At 36.9% G+C, this 19,508-nt stretch overlaps 1 protein-coding gene across 2 annotated transcripts in view; it reads right to left on the reverse strand.

The window, feature by feature from the left end:
* The window catches only part of anos1a (anosmin 1a), a 28,904-nt gene extending 17,742 nt beyond the window's left edge, over positions 1-11,162 (reverse strand). For both annotated transcript variants that reach the window (XM_051120152.1, XM_051120145.1), the window contains exons 1-2: positions 10,908-11,162; positions 6,444-6,491 (exon numbers count right to left, since the gene is read on the reverse strand). In XM_051120152.1, coding sequence (XP_050976109.1) covers positions 6,444-6,491; positions 10,908-11,087 — 228 coding nt within the window. In that variant the 5' untranslated portion in view covers positions 11,088-11,162. The remainder of the gene's footprint in view (positions 1-6,443; positions 6,492-10,907) is intronic.
* Between the last annotated feature and the right edge of the window lie 8,346 nt (positions 11,163-19,508).

Consider the following 19,508-nt stretch of genomic DNA (forward strand, 5'->3'; position numbering starts at 1 on the left):
TTTTATACTTGATACTGATGTTGCAATTACAACCAATTTATTTTCCCAATATAATAATGAAGAATAAATATAAAAATAATAAAGAAAAATGTCTAATAAAAAAAATGTAATTACTTATTGAGTAATTTAGCATAATATTTTATTACTTACAAGAAAAAAAAAAACTTGAACAAGCTGCCTTATTGCTTATTAATCTTTGAAAGACTGCCAATTCAAGGCCATGCGGAGCAGCCAACATGCAAGAAAGAAAGAAAGAAAGAAAGAGAACAGAGCCTTATAACTGTGTGTAAAGGTCAGTGAGTCTCTTTAAAATAGTTGAGGTCAAAAGTTTACGTCCCTCATTCAGAATCTGCAAAATGTTAATTATTTTACCAAAATAAGAGGGATCATACAAGGGAGCATTCCCTTGTTTGTCCTGAACAGTTAAACTGCCCGCTGTTCTTCCTGAAATCCTTCAGGTCCCACAAATTCTTTGGTTTTCCAGCATTTTTGTGTATTTGAACCCTTTCCAAAAATGACTGTATGATTTTGAGATCCATCTTTTCACATTGAGGACAACTGAGGGACTGATATGCAACTATTACAGAAGGTTCAAACTACACTGATGCTTCAGAAGGAAAACACATGCATTAAGAGTCAAAACTTCTGAATTTGAAGATCAGGGTAAATTTAACTGATTTGTCTTCTGGGAAACATGTAACTATCTTCTGTAGCCCCTGAAGGGCAGTACTAAATGAAAAACAAAAAATGATATTTAAGCAAAATAATAAAAATGTACACATCTCCAGTCTTTTCAAAAGTTTTCACCGCTCTTAATGCATCGTGTTTTTTCTTCTGGAGCATCAGTGAGTGTTTGAACCATCTGTAATAGTTCCATATGAGTCCCTCAGTTGACCTCAGTGTGAAAAGAAGGATGTTAAAATTATACAGTCGTTGTTGGAAAGGGTTCAAATACACAAAAATGCTGAAAAACCAAAGAATTTGTGGGACCTGAAGGATTTTTCTGAAGAACAGCAGGCAGTTTAACTGTTTAGGACAAACAAGTGACTCATGAACAATCAAATAGTTTGACCTTTTTATAGCAAGGCAAGGTTAGTCAAGGCAATGAACTTTCATGCAGTATGGCTCCCCAAAAACTTAATGGTATTTTTTAAATAATACTTTCTTAGGATGTGTACGTTCAGTTCAGTGTTATTACCTTGCACCACATGAAAAACTTCTATTACAAATGTTTTATTAAAAAAAAAAAAATGTAAACACTAACTGTCGTACTCGCATTCACAAGAGATGTAGGCGCATCGTAAGCTCCTGTGAGAAGTGACAAGTGTTGCCAAGTCTGCTGTTTTCCCACAGAATTGGGCTACTTTAACACTGTTGCCGCAGGTTGTTTTTTATGTCTGTGGGTTGAAATGACCCCAACAATGTGACATTTAGCCCTTGGAATGCGAATTTTACCAGGGGAACCTTGCTAAAACATGTATATTTTATCCCCGGAACGCAACTGTGTGAGATTTTGTTGTTAAAACCTGGCAACCCTGAAAGTGATAACTGCGAAAGCACAGAGGAGAGAGCAAAACAAAACACCAGTTACGAATTATAAGTACAAAGTGAGGATTTGTAAAGAAAACTGTTGAAGGATTTCGATATAAGCCAAGAAGAGACTGGTTTTCCTTTGCTGTAAACAAAACTTGATTCTTGCAAGACTAGCATATCCTCATTGGAGCTTACGCTGTGCCTACATCGTACGTCATCCGCTGAAATGCCACTCTCTCGTAAGCGCATGTACGCCAGTTAGCGGAAGCTAGAGATTATAGTTTAAAAAGTTTTAAATAAGAATATTTTTCTTACACAAATGCATCGATTCAGTTTATTTTTACTTTCTATTCACTTAAGGCCTTTATTAACCCTCTGGAGCTGTATGGAGCACTTTTTATGATGGATGGATGCACTTTTTTGGGCTTCGAAAATCTCAACGACCTTGGAAGAGCCAGGACACTTTTTAATATAACTTAGATTGTATTCGTCTGAAAGAAGAAAGTCATATACACCTAGGACAGGGATTGAGGGTGAATAAATCATGGGGTAATTTTCTTTTTTGGGTGTATTATCTCATTAAAAATTGTGGAGTCTTATTCATTACATTGATTTTACAGAATTATATGCGTATGTAATGCAGTCTTTGATAAACATCTATTTCCCCTCGCTCAATACTCTGCAGGTGATGTGTTTTTGTGCAATGTTGATATCAATGCAGGAGAATTACCTCCGAACCACATACTTTATAATTGATCAGATATAATTCATACCTCATATGTCAAGTAGATTCATTGGCCTCTTTATAAAATACAATCTCATTTACCCTCACCCCTAAACCTAAACCTTTGTAAACAATAGCTTGTTCTGAGGAACGCCACATTCACAACCCTAGTCTCATTTATCAGACTCTCAAATACAGCACTCAGTGGCTCATTCCCTTTGTGTAGCGGCCCTTTATGATGCATTGCATGTTGGTGGAAAAAGCACAGCATAGATCTAAGCTATAAATCACTTAAAGTATTCCAATCCTGGAATGCTGGCTTTAAATCGCTTTCACCTTTCTAAAGCCACCTTTTGGCTTGTGCCAAACCCACTCCGCTTTTGTCCGTGAGGCACCTGTAATCTCCAAGAAAGCATTCGCTCCCAGTGTCTTTATTGTACCCCAGCGCCAGTTAGTTTTCCACCCCATTTCAGTCTGAAATCAACCATTCCCTTCTACCGTGCAAAATAAAGGTTATTTAAGAGCTGCGGACATGGAGATTGAGCTGAGGAGAAGCCTTGGGTGAGTTCCAGTTCAGCTAGAGGCCTTGCCCTTGAACAAATCAAAACAAGTTTTGTACTATTTAGCATTGTATGAAAAATATGACCTGTCTGTTTTGAATAAAATGCTAAAATCTGACACAGCGCCCTCCATAAGTTAGTTTTGGACAATTCTTGCTTTGGGTGTTTAATGCTAGGAGGGAATGCATGAATCCCACCCACGTCAAACGTATGGCAAACGTTCGGCCAAATTGCAGTTACAAAAGAAGGTTCTAGGCCTTGTTTAATCTACCACTGAGACATTCACTTTGCCAGCCTCAGCAAATTAAGTAGAGCAACTGTAATTGAAATCTTGCCCATGTCATGAAAATTGCTTGCACTCTCGGTTTTGCAATTGCATTGATGCTGCAGCATTAATACTTGAGCGAGCGATTAAACTGGAGGGTAAGAGAATTGTCAAGGCACACTAATTATTTCCGTGCCATTTGAATATCAAATGCCTAAAGGCCACTAGCTGGGAGAGCATAATAACTTTCAAGAACAGATCTTCGATTTGAGAGCCGTCTGTGTACTTTAACATTTGTCATTTGAAAAATGGAAGAATTGCTGTATGTAGTTATAGCATGCTAATCGCTTTGAAGAGTGCTTCAGTGAAGAGCTAGCCAAGTGCTGTCTGAGTACAGCTATTAAAATTCGAAAGCTGATGAGAGGAGACCACTAGGTTAGCTGTCAGTTCTACAAGAAGCAAGTTAACTGGCCATTCTGGAAGCTAACTAGCTTCCACAGACAGTTTAATGTCTGAGACTGCATTTTCAAGCACAAGTCTAGTTTGTAAACACTCTATTAGGAGTATTAATGTTTGTTTGTGTACACATGCTGAATGCAAATGCTAGTTCCGGAATGAAGTGGTAAACAAGGTCAGGAAAACAAAAGCTGCAGTCTGCTTTGTGTGTGATATGATACAGCTCCTTAATCAGAGGCGCACACTTTGTTGTGAGAATTAAACACTTTTAGAGGCCTGTTCACCTAAATGTGGCATAAAAGCCAGTGGAAGTAAACGAGGTCTGTAATTCCAGTGCAAACCAGTAATGTTATGCAAAATGTTTATTAAAGGAGACATTCACTTCCAGAACTAAAATTTACAGATAATTTACTCACCCCCTTGTCATTCAAGATGTTCATGTCTTTCTTTCTTTAGTAAAGAAATTATGTTTTTGAGGAAAACATTTCAGGAACTTTCTCCATATAGTGGACTACTACGGTGCCTGCGAGTTTGAACTTCCAAAATGCAGTTTAAATGCAGCTTTAAAGGGCTCTAAATGATCCCAGTTGAGGAAGAAGTGTCTTATCTAGCAAAACGATCAGTTATTTTCTAAAAAAAAAAATACAATTTATATACTTTTTAAGCTCAAATGCTCATCTTGTCTAGCTCTGTGATGCAGATGCGTACTCTGTGCACACCGGTTCAATACAATTAGTGTATGTTGAAAAACTCCCATCTCATTTAACCGACTGTTCCGCTAGATAAGACTCTTCTTCCATGGCTGGGATCATTTAGAGCCCTTTGAAGCTGCATTTAAACTGCATTTTGGAAGTTCAAACTCGCAGGCACCATAGAAATCCACTAGACGGAGAAAATTCCTGAAATGTTTTCCTCAAAAAACATAATTTCTTTACAACTGAAGAAAGAAAGATATGAACATCTTGGATGACAATTGCGTAAGTAAATTATCTGTAAATTTTTGTTCTGGAAATGAACTAATCCTTTAAAGCCATGAATCCCACAGGCCAAATTTTAATGGGAGATTACGCACAACACACATTTGATTGTACTTTTTTACTGTCACCAAGGCTGAATTCATTTAAGTAAAATTGTGAAATATTATTACATTTTAAAATCATTGTTTTCTATTGAATATATTTCAAAATGGAATTTATTCCTGCAATGCAAAGCTAAATTTTTAGCATCTATTACTCTAGTCTTTATTGTCACATGATCCTTCAGAAATCATTCTAATTTGCTGATTTGCTGCTCAAGAAACATTTCAAGAACTTTATATTAGGGCTGTCAAGTGATTAATCGCGATTAATCACATACAAAATAAAGAGTTTGCCTAATATGTGTTGTGTATATAAATACAAATTAATGTATATATTTATGATAAATATTTATGTACAAAATATTTTGATTTATTATAATACACATTATATAACAAATATAAAAAATGCATATACTAGTAAATATTTCTTAAATATATACATGAATGTGTTTGTATTTATATATTCATAATAATTACACACAGTACACACACATATATTAGGCAAACTCAAACTTTTATTTTGTATGCGATTAATTGTGATTAATCGCGATTAATCGTTTGACAGCCCTACTTTATACTCATCAACGAATCCTGAATTTTCACAAAAATATTAAGCAGGTTTTAAACATTAACACGAATAAGAAACATTATTAGTAACTGATAAATAAACATCACAGAAATATATTTGTTAAAAATCTGTAAGTTATTCTACTGAAACACCGTGCAGTCAGGCAACCCAAAAAATAAGAAAATATGTAGTTTTGCACATCTCTACTCGGAATGTCAAATCCAACCGCATTATGAGACACACACAAGGTTTTAAAAGCACACTGTCATGAAGCATTTGGGCTTCTAACTGACTGTGGATCCTGTATAATGAGCAGAAAGAGTTTAAAAGGCATTGTCCTCATTTGAATCCAACAGAGGAAACTCTCTGCAGAATGCAGTAAAACTCCATGAACCAGTTGGCCAAATGTTTTCATGGATCGTAGAAGAGAGGTCAGAACCCTGGCTGTTCCAGTGAACTTACCCCGAGGGTGATATGAAAACACGTGCTGCACTCTTTCCAACCATATGCACACATACATCAATGCATTAAAGATCTCAAATCCTTAAAGCCATGAAAAGTCTGCTTAGGCACTTAACCGTAACATGCACAATCATGAACTGTTTCGAAAAATTCGAAAACGTCCAGATGTATTGTACATTCAAGAAGGTTTTCTGCACGGCATTGTGCGGACTGCAATAGCTGGTTGATATGTAAAGGAATGCAAGCATTGAAAGCACTGAAAGGAAAGCGGCCCTCGTCTTGAACAATACATCAAAGGGAGCTTTACATAATACCACAGTGAAATGTGTGGAAAATCTGCATTGGCAACATGTCAGCTCTATTCCCCCCGTGCTACCGGCATATTATTGTTATTTAATGACTAGGCTGCTAGAGCATGTTAATGTCCTCATTAAGAAAAGTGGGTTGAGTTCTTTACTGAAATTAGCATTTCGCCTTGAAGTGAAAGGGGAAAATACACCGGCTGTATAATATAATGCGAATCAAAACACATAGCCTTTCAACTCCATTTGTATCAGTCTCATTACAGACGTGACCTCTAGCTTTGCTAGTGAATCATAATCTCATTTCTGTACGACAACCAGCTAGCGCAGATATAATAGTCCAAGGCGATAGCTGACAAATACAGTAGCTTTTACGATGATGTATGATGTCATTACAGGAGGTGCGCAGGCATACCAATGTTTTACAGTGACAGATCTGTGTTGGCTTTTATGTCAAGCTGCTGTGAAATGCTGTGTAATTTTGACAGAAATTACCTTTGCACACTGTTTATGGCTCTGACACCATCCAAGGGATCCATTACTCTGCGGACAGAAAAGACAGATGGAATTGCGTGTCAGAAAGCTGTAATCACCAGTCACATCAGACAGCCTCATTTGAATCGCGTTATTTTAATGTGCCCCTGCTGAGCAGAGAGGCTTTAAAAAGGAAATTTCCTATTATGAAGGCATTACTCTTATTTAAAAACACCGCCCTGACGACGGCGATGTAAAATTGCTCATAAACCAGAACGGATCCCCTCCCTTATTAAGAAGCCTAGCCAGGGCACCCGAGCACAGAAACATCAGAAATCACTCATCAGCACCTGGAATCACAAACTTGTTTGCATAGCAGATCTCGGAATGCTCTGTAGCGTGTCAGGAATTGTCAAAGCGTTTTGCTTATCTGAATAACACTAGCTTATATGCAGCATTTTTGATTGGCAGAGCGCAGGAGAACGCCTCTGGCCAGTCTCGTCGGGCTCTGAATAATGGGTACTGAATAGCACAATAGCAAAAAAGGATAAAACCTTTAGAATGCACTGTATATTTTATTGCACATGCTGGGGACTCTAAAGTAACCACAATATTATTGCTGCCAGATCTCACGACTATGCCACTGTGGGGAATAGAGCTATACAAATCCATTTTGGCCTGTGGTGGGATCAATGGACTAAGTGGGCAGCATAAGCATGAATTGTTCACATGCACATTATGCATGTGCTCACATCTGAACTGCACAAACATATTCTTATATAAAAACTACTGGGTGTCAGTGACATATTAGAGCATGCATTTTTTTTTCTCTCTTAGAAATTTGCATTTATATTTTGTGTTTATATCTATTTGTAACATTTTTCTACATTCAATATCATATGGTGCAACCATCAAATAAAAAAGTAATATATTTTCCTAACACATTAAATATAGAAAAACATGTATTAAAATTTTCTAAAATCTATTTAAGGTAAAAAGTATTTGAAACAAATCAGAAATTATCAACATTTTTGACAAGTCACACCACATGACATTTTACAACCTGAAATGACCATCGTAAAAACATAAAATTATTTGATATTTTAAGAAACATATTGACCTTAAACACTGTTATAAGGGTCCTCTCTATTATAAAATGTACTATGTTTATTTTTTCTTCTTATAATTTTCTTCATGTTGGTTGGGTCACAAACTTTGTTGGTCACTCCATATGATTCTGAAATGTCCTTAATAAAAACTTTTCTTCTTTATCAGGAAAATTGTATCACCCTGACATTTTTTCCACTTCCCTAAATTTTTTTTTAAAATAATTTAAATACAAAAAATAAAAGACATGATCATCCTTAAAGTGATAGTTCACCCAAAAATGAAAATTCTGTCATTAATTACTCACCCTCATGTCGTTGCAGACCCGTAAGACCTTCGTTTATCTTCAGAACACAAATTAAGATATTTTTGATGAAATCTGAGATATTCTGAGCCTGCATAGACAGCAACACAACTACCACATTCAAGGCCTAGAAAGGTAGTAAGGACATCGTTAAAATAGTCCACGTGACATCAGTGGTTCAACCATAATTTTACGAAGCTATGAGAATACTTTTTGTGTACAAAGAAAACAAAAATAACAACTTAATTCAACAAATTCTTCTCTTTTGTGTCAGTCTTCGATGCGCATTTACAATATTGTGTGTCGGCGCTGACGCTGGAGCCGGCTCTTAATATCTCTCTTAGTTTATCGTCTGTATATTCTGGTTCAAATAAGTAAGTCATCCTCTCAGTTGAAATCTTCCGACATGTTTACAGAGACTGTTTTATGCACAGCGAATCCGGGTTCTACCTCAGAATGCCTGCTCCTTCGTCATCAGCACCACACGCATGCGGCGTGGTACTCTTGTGAACGTGTGTGGAAGACTGACACGGGAGACAGGACATTGTTGAATAACGTTATTTTTGTTTTCTTTGTGCTTAAAAAGTATTCTCGTTGCTTCATAACATTACGGTTGCACCACTGATGTCACATAGGCTATTTTAACAATGCCCTTACTATTCTTGGCCTTGAACGTGGTAGTTTTGTTACTGTATGTGGAGAGTTAGAAAACTCTCGGATTTCATCAAAAATATCTTAATTTGTGTTCTAAAGTTGAACAAAGGTCTTACAGTTTTGGAACAACAGTAATTAATGAGAGAATTTTCATTCTTGGGTGAACTAACTATTTAGAACAGAAAAAAATAATGTCAAGCCATTGGTTTAATTTCTTTACGTTATAATTCTGTACTCCATCTGGCTTCTGGGAAAGAAGTAGTGAAGCAAAAGACTGAAGATCAAATAACAAAACAATGGCAGTCAGACAGGATATTGAGACAGCTGACAGATTTATGTATTTCCACGTAACTATCTGCATAATGCTGACAGATCAGACGTTCTCCGAACCACATCAAATAATTTCCCATAATCATTAATCATCAGTGAAAGCTCCTCATAGCTCGATGTTACAGCATAACTTGACATTCAGCTCGGCCCATTCAAATTAACCCATGACCCCAGCCTCCATTTGATACTAGAGGAAGGGGGGTAATTGCCAAAATGGCTTCCCCCCTCGGGAGACAGCGTAAGTAGGCTTTAGGGACGTGGACACGAAGACAATGATCGGCAGATATGAAAAGCATTCATTCTGGTTTAGTCCCTGCTCGGACAGCAGAATGAAGGCAGCTGTTCAGGAACACTAGCTGCTGTTCGAGCTCTGGAACGCTTTGAACGCATGGTGGAATCAGCGAAGACAATGAAGAGCTTCTAGACCAGTGTCTAATTTGATAGCATCTCCAGATGGACAGCTTGCTGTAGAATAAAGCATTTGATAACAGAGACTGATGTGCAGCTTCCTTCTGCACTGATGTCTGGCCTAGATAACAACAAGAGCGTCAGTGTGACAGGGCATTTGAAGATAGGAAATGATTTCATTTGCAATGAATATATAGATCTGGATGATCTATTGGATGTCTTTCAAAGGTCAGTCTAATTACAGGCATTGGTTTAGTCCATGTTTAAAGGTTTAGCATGTCAAAAACACCTTGAAGTTATTATTGTAAGACAAATTAGCCTATGCATGGAATAATAATAAAGGGAATAGTACTGTTGATACTGAATAATGTTTGACACTCGCTCAAACACTGAATAAAATAGGTGCAATGTTACAGAATTTCTGCATATTGAAGAATTGTGTATTTGTATAACTAGCTAGTCTATTTCTGGGCCGGACTTCAGTGCTCATGATAAAGATCAGGCAGGACATGGGGATGAATATAATCACAGTAACAAGGGAGTTTGTTGACAGCAGACAAAAAGTGCAGACACACGCACAAAGATCCCCCTCCACATGCCTATGTGCACACACATAAACATATAAGGCATGCGCACACACATACACACAGGAAGCCTCTAAAACACACTCCTCTTCTGCACTCCCACCCAAACCCTCCCACGGTCTGTCATAACCAACATAAACAGAGAAGCAAGTAACTTTAAACTTCTAATGAAAACCCCAACCGCAGTGTTGAGACTGGGGCTGGCAGAGATTTGTACAGTTGTGCCTCCAGTTTTCCAACCCTATGCATCTGTTTGTTTATAGACAGAAGTCCTCTGGGTGAATGGTTAGGAATTCAAATGGATGAGCTGGTGAGTGAGTTCGCTTGTTTTCACCGGTAAAGGGTATAACTCTGCAAATGACTATCATTTAACTAACAAAAGCGAAAGATCTGAGGTGTAGAACGATGGTACATTTACACAGATTTCTTTATCTAAGAGATGAGATAACATGCCACTAAATATTACAATTAGAATTAGTATTATTAGAGTAACAGATATTTATTTATGTACATATTTATTTAGTGTTTTGTTTTGTTTTGTTTTGTTTTTTACATAATAATTCAAGTAACTCATTTAATATATTATTTGTATAATTTTGGTACTTTTACAATCATTCAATCTTTGCTCTTTCTGACCATTCTGAGACCATGAATTTAGACCATTTTTTGCATTTTATATACAAAATCAACCTTTCCAACATAAACATATTATCCTTTTAATACATTTAGTAAAGCTGGTGTCATGATTGTGTCAAAAGCAGAAGTAAAACAATAATTTAACACAATAAAAAATATATATATATATATATATATATATATATAGTTAAATATAAAATATAAATAATAAAATATATAAAATATATAATTTGTTATTAATATCAATTAGTATGATCAATTCTAATAATATTATCATCTGTTTAAAGCTGTCGTCTGGTGTGGAACTAAACAATATAAGTTGATTATTAGTAATAATAAAGCATACTGAATAAATAAGGCAGTGTAAGGCACTTATTCATTTACACCTGGTTGTCTTACTTGGTGCATTTGAGTACAACACTCAATAACATTCACTTTTTTTCAACTTTTTTTCTTCCTTACCTGGAAATGCCTTGGAGAGAGAGCGATGCGCGTACTGTGAAGGCTCAAGCACCTGGCGGCGCACCTCGTACGGAAAATACTACCGAGAGCTGAAGACGAGTCCTGCCTCCTCATAACCACAAACCCGCTGTTTAATAACAGTATAATCCCAATGCACAAACCGGTGAGCGCGTCGCGCATCTTGACCAAGGCAAAGTGCTCTGCTGAACCGTCTGCCGAAGAGCGTGAAAGTAAAAGTGGATGTGCGGGCGCTTGATGCAAATAATGAAAGTTCAATGAGCGCGTCTGGGCGGGGCTTGCGGAAAGACGCGCCCTGCTATTGGCCAAGGAATGCGCCCGTGAGACGCGCGGGATCAGGTGCACCGACCGCGCACAGCAGCTGTTCAGTGGAGAAGATACTGTACACAGCTCGATGCTCTCTGTGGATTGCTCACTTCACGGCTGTACACAACACAACTGTTTGGATTTGACATTTAACGTTTACAGTTGAGAGTAGCATATTAGTATACTTAAAAAAAAACATAAATAATCAAAAAACCTAAAATTTAGCTATCTATCCAAATGTGGGTTTCTCCGTCTTCAAACTAATAAGCATTAATTAGACATTTGGCACTGCTGCCATCTTTTGGTGACAGATTACAAGTAGACCACAAAACATCACATGGAAATTATTCTTGCTTCGAGACAGAAATATGACGGCCCACGTGATTTATTTATTTTATCATGAATGAAAGATTATTTGCCCTTTACTTGGTTTTTCACCCAAAGTACTATGTTCATTTTTACTAGGGCTTTTACAGTCTCAGCCAACATGCCATGCAGTGCACACATTTTCCACTCAGTCTCATCTGTGTTGTTGAAACGCAGCTGTGCACGTGTGTGTCCGCTAGAAACCCCACAGCAACATGGGCCAAACCCTGAGCGCATGCATCTGGAGGGGAGCAGGAAGCATCCAGGGAACCCCACAACTATTAAAAGGTTTCACTGGTAGCGGAGAACAACAACAGTTTTATATGCGGAGCGTTTAAAACGACCACTAACGTATACCACAAGGTATCTCGAAACATTCTGGCACTGCTCCCTCGCCCAAGGAATGGAGAAAATATGACGTGTTGGAAATATTGAACAAAATGATGTGCCTTTTTTCACTCTGTCATGCGAGCTGCTGTAATGAACTGGGCTTCACAAGGGAGATCCCAGGGTGTTAACGAGACGCCCATCCTCCTCCCTACTGGGTTTTATGAAGTAGCGAAGCTTCCTGGTGTTGTGGCAGCTGTGCTGTCAGCAGTTTGGAGGACTTTTTTTTTTTACAGGTGAATCACAATGTATTCCTTTAGCAGACTGAGCTGACATCAAGTTAGCGGTAATTATCAACAGCTGATTACTGCTCTCACGCTGTATAAGACTGTGGGTGTGTCTCAATCTACTCTCTAGCTCCCTACGTAGTGAATCAGTGCACTGCGTACTGTACATGAATTTGGACCCTGACTCACTAAACTTTGGCTCTGTCCCAATACCCACACTTGCAGTCTTTGAGGATTTAACTTGCATGACATGTTCCTATACTTGTTCCTGTACTACTTGGCTCAAGTGTTCAAGTGTGTGTAGAACGTTTGATTACCCAATGGGACGCACTTACAACACAGTGTTGTAAAAATGCAAATAAACAGTGCTTTATTTACACATTTAGATTTTTCAATACTTTGGACTTTACAATAAACTTCTAAACGTCTGTTTAGTAGTCCCTATTTAACAGATGACTGAATTTAATAGTAGCCGTGCTACTAATTAAATGTTAAAAAGCAGTTGTGCAACATTTTGTTTTTTACTACCTAATGTAATATCTGATTAATCCAACTTACACTGAAATGTATTCCTTGAAATCTTGTGATTTCAGGCCGTGTGAGTTCCTGAAAATGATGAATGGTGATGTTTTTTCAGCTTTGACGTTTTTCAGACCTTACTTCCTGTCACGCACATGCTCTCAAGTGGCCTAAAAATGCAACCTTGTGTCCAAATATATATTCATTTTATACATACTATAAAGTAGGTGAAAAATAGTAGTCTGTATGAGCCAAGTAGTATGCCTGAAATTATAGTATTCATAAAACAGTAGGCAAAAAGTAGCCAGATTCGAGAGGAAAAGCAGCGAGATTCAGAAGTGTGCATCCAGTGGACACAGATTTATTTGAGAGCTTGAACCAAAAAAACAGTCATATGGGTCTTTTTTTTTTTTTGAAATTGAGATTTATACATAATCTGAAAGCTGAATTAATAAGCTTTCCATATTGATGTATGGTTTGTTATGATAGGACAATATTTGGCAGAGAGACAACTATTTAAATATCTGGTATCTGAGGGTGCAAAAAAATCTAAATATTGAGAAAATTGCCTTTAAAGTTGTCCAAAAGAAGTCCTTAGCAATGCATATTACTTTGATTAAAATTTAACTTTTGCTATATTTACAGTATCTTCATAGACCATGATCTTTACGTAATATCCTAATGATTTTTGGCATAAAAAAAAAATCATAATTCTGACCCATACAATGCATTTTTGGCTATTGCCACAAATAGACCCATGCGACACAGGTCACGGGTCACATATCTTTTGCCGTTTTTGGCCTTATTAGAATAAGACAGTATTTACACAAAGAAAGCAAGAGCAAAGCGGGAGAGAGAGAGAGGGGTGATGGGTGCAGGGTGTGGAAAGGTTTGCAAACTTGGACTCGAACTCGGGATGCCTGAAGCGCAACAGCACTATATGTCAGAATGCTGCCAGCCTGGCTATTGGCACCAACGAGTGGATACTTTTCTATCACATAAGGCCACAGGACAGGATTCGAGAATAACAATGAAGCACTGCATCTGATGCCACAGGTCACATGACAGTGACAACATGGTAGATGTAGTATGTCTGATTTTCAATGATACTACACACATTCATAGCGCATACTTTTTAAAGCTTTCAAAGTCAGTTTCAAACCAAATATAGTACTTACTAAGCAGTATACGAATCTGGACGCAGTGCATTAGGGGTACTGAGACAGGCCCCCCAATCCTCTTCTGTGGCCTCATAGGATAGAATCTGGGCTGAAAGGGATAGTTCACTCATTTATTCACCCTCATATCATTCCAAACCTGTATGAGCTTCTTTCTTATGTTGAACAAAAGAAAATATTTTAAAGAATGCTGGTAATCAAACAGCTGGTCCTCAGTGACTTCTATAGTATTTCTTTCCATCCCTACTGTTGAAGTCAGGGGGGACCAACAACTTGGTTCTTCAAAATTCTTCAAAATATCTTCTTTTTTTGTTCAACATAAGAAACTAATACGTCATCCCGGGACTTTTTGCCTACTGTTTAATGAATAGTCAACGCTCTGTCATGGCTATCTCAATTTGTACGTATTTTACGAGGTAGCTAATTTATATGAATTCGTACGACCATGCTTTTACCATTTTGTACGATTTCTGTGATAATTAAGTTTAGGGGCAGGGTTAGGTGTGGTCGTTCGTACAAATAGAGTGTTTTCACGACACGTCATCAATCACCCATACTGGCAGCACAGAATATAAACAATGCCACCGAACCGAACAGAACTTGCAAATTTAGCTGATTATTGCTGCTGAAAATGGCCAATTATTGTCATATTTTGGGCTGTACTAGTCGGTCGGACCAGGAAAAACATTTGGAGCACTATAGACTGCCAAAAGTTATAACAAATCAAGGAGAAGAATGCAAAAGACTGTCTGAGGAAAGAAAACGTTTGTGGTTGGCCAAACTGAACCAGGATTTCCAGGTTAAGAATCTTGACAACATTCATTGTTTGTTTGTTCTTACCATTTTCGGTAAGGTACGTGAAATATTAGGCTAATATCTTAATTAATACTGCTCGTAAGCATCTTTACCACTTAATAGCTTTAGTTTGTCAAAATATTGCACCCTTTCCTGCTTACTAAGTCCTTCTCTATATGATTTAGCAGCTTCCACATGTTTTTTTTTTATGCCGTCTTTTAGACATATTGTATTCAGTAGTACATTAACTGTGCAATCCATGCTGTTGTTTACATCCGAGTATCTCCAATATGGCCGCTCACATGACGTGAGTGCGAACCCTCTATTCCACCTCATAAATAAGTATGTTTTTTCACAAATTGTATGAATTTGTATGAGTAATGCATGAATTAGCCACCCTATCAATTATGTACGAACTGCCGTGAAACCAGGTTGGAATATTATGAATTCAAACAATACTGTTTCCTCATTTTTTGCCCACTATATAGTAGGGAAGTATGCATATTTAGATAGAGCCAGTGACGCCATGCTTGCATTCAAGTATTCTTTGAATGGAAGAAATAATTCATTTGGCCAGGTTGGTGCTCCTGGTGAGCGAACCACACACTATAACATTTAGGAGGTGAGGTGTCACTCCTAAAAATGTCTTTATGCATCAGTCCGTGCACATAAAAATAGCCGTCTGTGACGTCTTTGCGGTTTCCTTACAGCTGTGAGTTTCTATGTGTATACAAGTGTGTGTACTTCAGCAGGATAGTGTGTAGCATTGGCAGTTGGTGTATGTGTGTACACATACTTATGAAAAGCAGTGTTGGTGTGGGGTCCTCTTTTCTCCTGCAGCCTACTAAATGGTATTTCCCATACCCCCTTCTGTTTCCAGGGAAATGCCTTGGCCGTTGGGGAGCCCAGCTCGTAAATATGCAGTGCAGGGAGATCCTTGCAGTTTATTTAGGCTTAGTAGGGGAGCGTGAGGTAGGTTGATTTTGTCATTTCCCTTTTTTTTTCCTCAGCGTTAGGAAACGACCTGCTAATACGCCTTAATAACTTTTTTATTGTGTTATTTTGGGAAAACTGAATGAACACATGTTGATGTCAGTCTACAAATGAGTCACATTTACCAGAGCAAACAATCTGTGTAGAATTAACCAACACTGATCCTCTGTAAATTATGAAAATGAACTGTTTTTCTTCTTAAACTGATCAGAATGATTAAACTAGTCAGCATCTGGCAAGAGAAACCAAGTGAAAACTAGGATAAAATCAAAATGGAATAAATGAGGGGAAGTAGGGAGAGATGTCATCATAGACACTCTGATTTATTTATTTTTCAATCAAGTATAAATGGAATATTGGCAGTGGCACAAGGAAACTCATTTTTGTGTTAAATTAAGACATTTTGAGGTCTGTCAGTTCAGAAAGGGTTATTAGGCCTGACAGTGAATCCTCGCCGTCTTTGTTTAATAACTCTACTGTCATCTGCTGGGCATTAAAGCCATTACAGATGTATATTCTGTCTTTTCTTCAGGACCGGTTACTGTGCAGTTAAATGAAAGTGAAATCCTCAGTGCACTCTGATACACTCACTAATAGATGCAATATTAACCATAATGCCTGAGGTTTTCTTTACCCAAGTCATCTTAGATCATAAAGTCTGCAGATCACTGACACAGTGAAGCCTGGACTTCATTTAGAACTAGACTTAATTTGAAAACACTGCTGTCAGAAACACACAACAAAGTATTTAAAATCGCTGTCGAGATGGGAAGATCTCCATTTCAAAAATGTGAAACTATTATCTCCTTTGTACAAACTTCCATCTTAGTTTTGCCAAATCATCTTTCATTTTATTCCAAAGCTTTTTCAAAGTTTTGTTGTATTACAGTAACAGTTTAAGACATTTGGAAATGAGTGATTATATATCATTTAACTAAAATACAACACAAAAAGAAAATAACTTTATTACATTTCTTTAAATCAGTTACCACGGCACCATAATAAACATCTTAGGCTGTTATTCTGTGACAATATTGTGAAACGAAATAGAAATACATGTAACTGAATTGACTGTGATGTGAAATTTTCTAGTTAGAACACACATAAAAACTGACTATAAGGCTGCAATCACCAGACATTGATCTGTAGTCAATACTGAGATTCTTTGTTGACCTAAACATGTTTTACATAAATCTGGATCTTCATGATTCAGTTCCATGTCTATTCAGAAGAGCAATATCTTCATCGGAGTCAGGGAGAGGCACTTTATATATTAAATTTACCACATGCCTTGCATCTGTTCAACTCTGTTAACTCTGTTAATCAATTCATGGAAATGTTTATAGATTTGATGGCAACAGTTGACATTTCTAAACACGGGGAAATTCACCATCATGCTGATATTCAGAACCACGAAATGTTTGTGTCTGTGATTATTTCTTGATATTTTATCTGTATTTATAGTTTTTTAAAGAATAATAATATTTTATTTAATTCCATTTTTTATTTTTGTAAGGAAATCATTCTAGTTCATTAAATTCAATTAATATGCATTGCATCACAGATGAACATTAACATTGGTCTCCTCATATTTGGTCTTTATATATCGATAAAATGTCATTACAGTGTTCAGATTATGTTTATTCATTCATGTGACTGTTCTTTTCAAACTTAAGTCGTTTTATTTGTATAACACTTTTCACAAGCCATGCACTTTCTTTTAATGCATTCATTCATAAGGTATTCATAAATTGATGTTTAAAGCCTTAAAGCCAAAGAGCAAACCAAAGTCAACTGTGGCAAGGAAAAAAACTCCACAAGATGTTTAGGTAGTGGAAGGAAAAAACCTTGAAGCAGATTCAGCTGGAGGAGCTCATCTTCCTCTGTCATTACAGTGAATGCACATATGCTAAGTATTATCTAGTTATGTGAAATACAATCATCTGCACTGAATAAAATAAAATAAAATGATTTGATTTTCACTATGCTAATATTGAAGGGAAAGTACAAACTATAAGCATAATGATAAAATTGCAAGAAGATTTTTTTTTGTCCATTAAAGGAAAACTCCACTTCCAGAGCAACAATTTACAAATATTTTATTCACCCCCTTGTCATCCAAGATGTTTGTGTCTTTCTTCAGTCATAAAGAAATTGTTTTCTGAGGAAAACATTTCAGGATTTTTTTTCATATAATGGACTGATATGGTGCCCTATTTTGAACTTCCAAAATGCAGTTTAAATGCAGCTTCAAACAATCCCAAATGTGGTTGTAAACAATCCCAGCCAAGAAAGAAGGGTCTTATGTAGCGTTATTTTAATAAAAATAATACAATTTATATACTTTTTAATGCCAAACGGTCATCTTGTTTTTGTTCCGGTTCATGAGAGTTAGGGTATGTCGAAAAACTCCCATCTCATGTTCTCCCTCAACTTCAAAATCGTCCTATATCGCTCTTTTACCTTTTTTGTTAAGGGTGTTTGATCTTCTTTGCATGTTCACTTTGCAAAGACTGAGTCGGAACTTCTGCAGCGATGTAGGATGATTTTGAAATGATTTTTGAAGTTGAGGGAGAAAATATGATTGGAGTTTTTCGACATATTCAGGGAGAGAAAGGCAAGACGAGCTTTTGAGATTAAAAAGTATTTAAATTGTATTTTTTTAAATGAAAATAAGTGTTCGTTTCGCTAGATAATACCCTTCTTCCTCTGCTGGGATCTTTTACAACCGCATTTGGGATCGTTTGAAGCTGCATTTAAACTGCCTTTTGGAAGTTCAAAATCGGGGCACCATACCAGTCCATTATATGGAGAAAACTGAAGAAATGTTTTCCTCAAAAAACATAATTTCTTTACGACTGAAGAAAGAAAGATATGAACATCTTGGATGACAAGGGGGTGAGTACATTATATGTGAATCTTTGTTTTGGAAGTAGACTTCTCCTTTAAATCTGTACTAGGCTGACCACAGTGTGGTACTGTTGTAAATCCAAGCAGAACCCATACGCTCGAATAATCTCAGTGTTTCAGTGTTCCTAAATATCACAAACAGTTCAGGTCAAAAGTTTACATACACCTTGCAAAATCTGCAAAATGTTAATTATTTTACCAAAATTAGAGGGAACATACAAAATGTGTTTTTTTTTTTTTTTTTTTTTTTAAACTGACCTGAATCAGATATTTCACATAAAAGACATTTAGTATTTAGACATGTAGTCCACAACAGAAAATAACAGCTGAATTTATAAAAATGACCCTTTTCAAAAGTTTACATGCACTTGATTCTTATTACTGTGTTGTTACCTGAATGATCCACAGCTGTGTGTGTCTTTTTAGTGACAGTTGTTCATGAGGGAGAAAGATAGGGGGCGGGATCAGAAAAGGTCCTCGAGTCAGGATTCGAACACGAGATGCCTGTAGCACACGTAGTCACACAAGGATAAAAGTGAAATCCAAAAGTCTTTAATATAATACACAATTAAGTCACAGGAAGGCAGCAAAACACATGCACATAGACAAGACTGGACACAAAGCATTAAACTCAAACAGCTAATAAAGGGCTAATAAAGCTAATAATGATACACAAACAGGTGAAATGAGTTAACTAATCAGGACCCAACGAGAGCAGGAAGAACCAAATATGGGCACAAGAGGGAGAAACCAACATACACAGTCCACAAGGGGGTGACTCCCCGGCTCCTAATGCATGTTTATTTTTTTTTTTTTTTTTTTTTTTTTTTTTTTTTTTGTTTATGTTCAGGTCAGTACCGTTTTTTTTGGCAAAATAGCATTTTGCAGATTCTTCATGGTGT

This window comes from Labeo rohita, chromosome 1, assembly GCF_022985175.1.
Source record: "Labeo rohita strain BAU-BD-2019 chromosome 1, IGBB_LRoh.1.0, whole genome shotgun sequence".
Classification (NCBI taxonomy): Eukaryota; Metazoa; Chordata; class Actinopteri; order Cypriniformes; family Cyprinidae; genus Labeo; species Labeo rohita.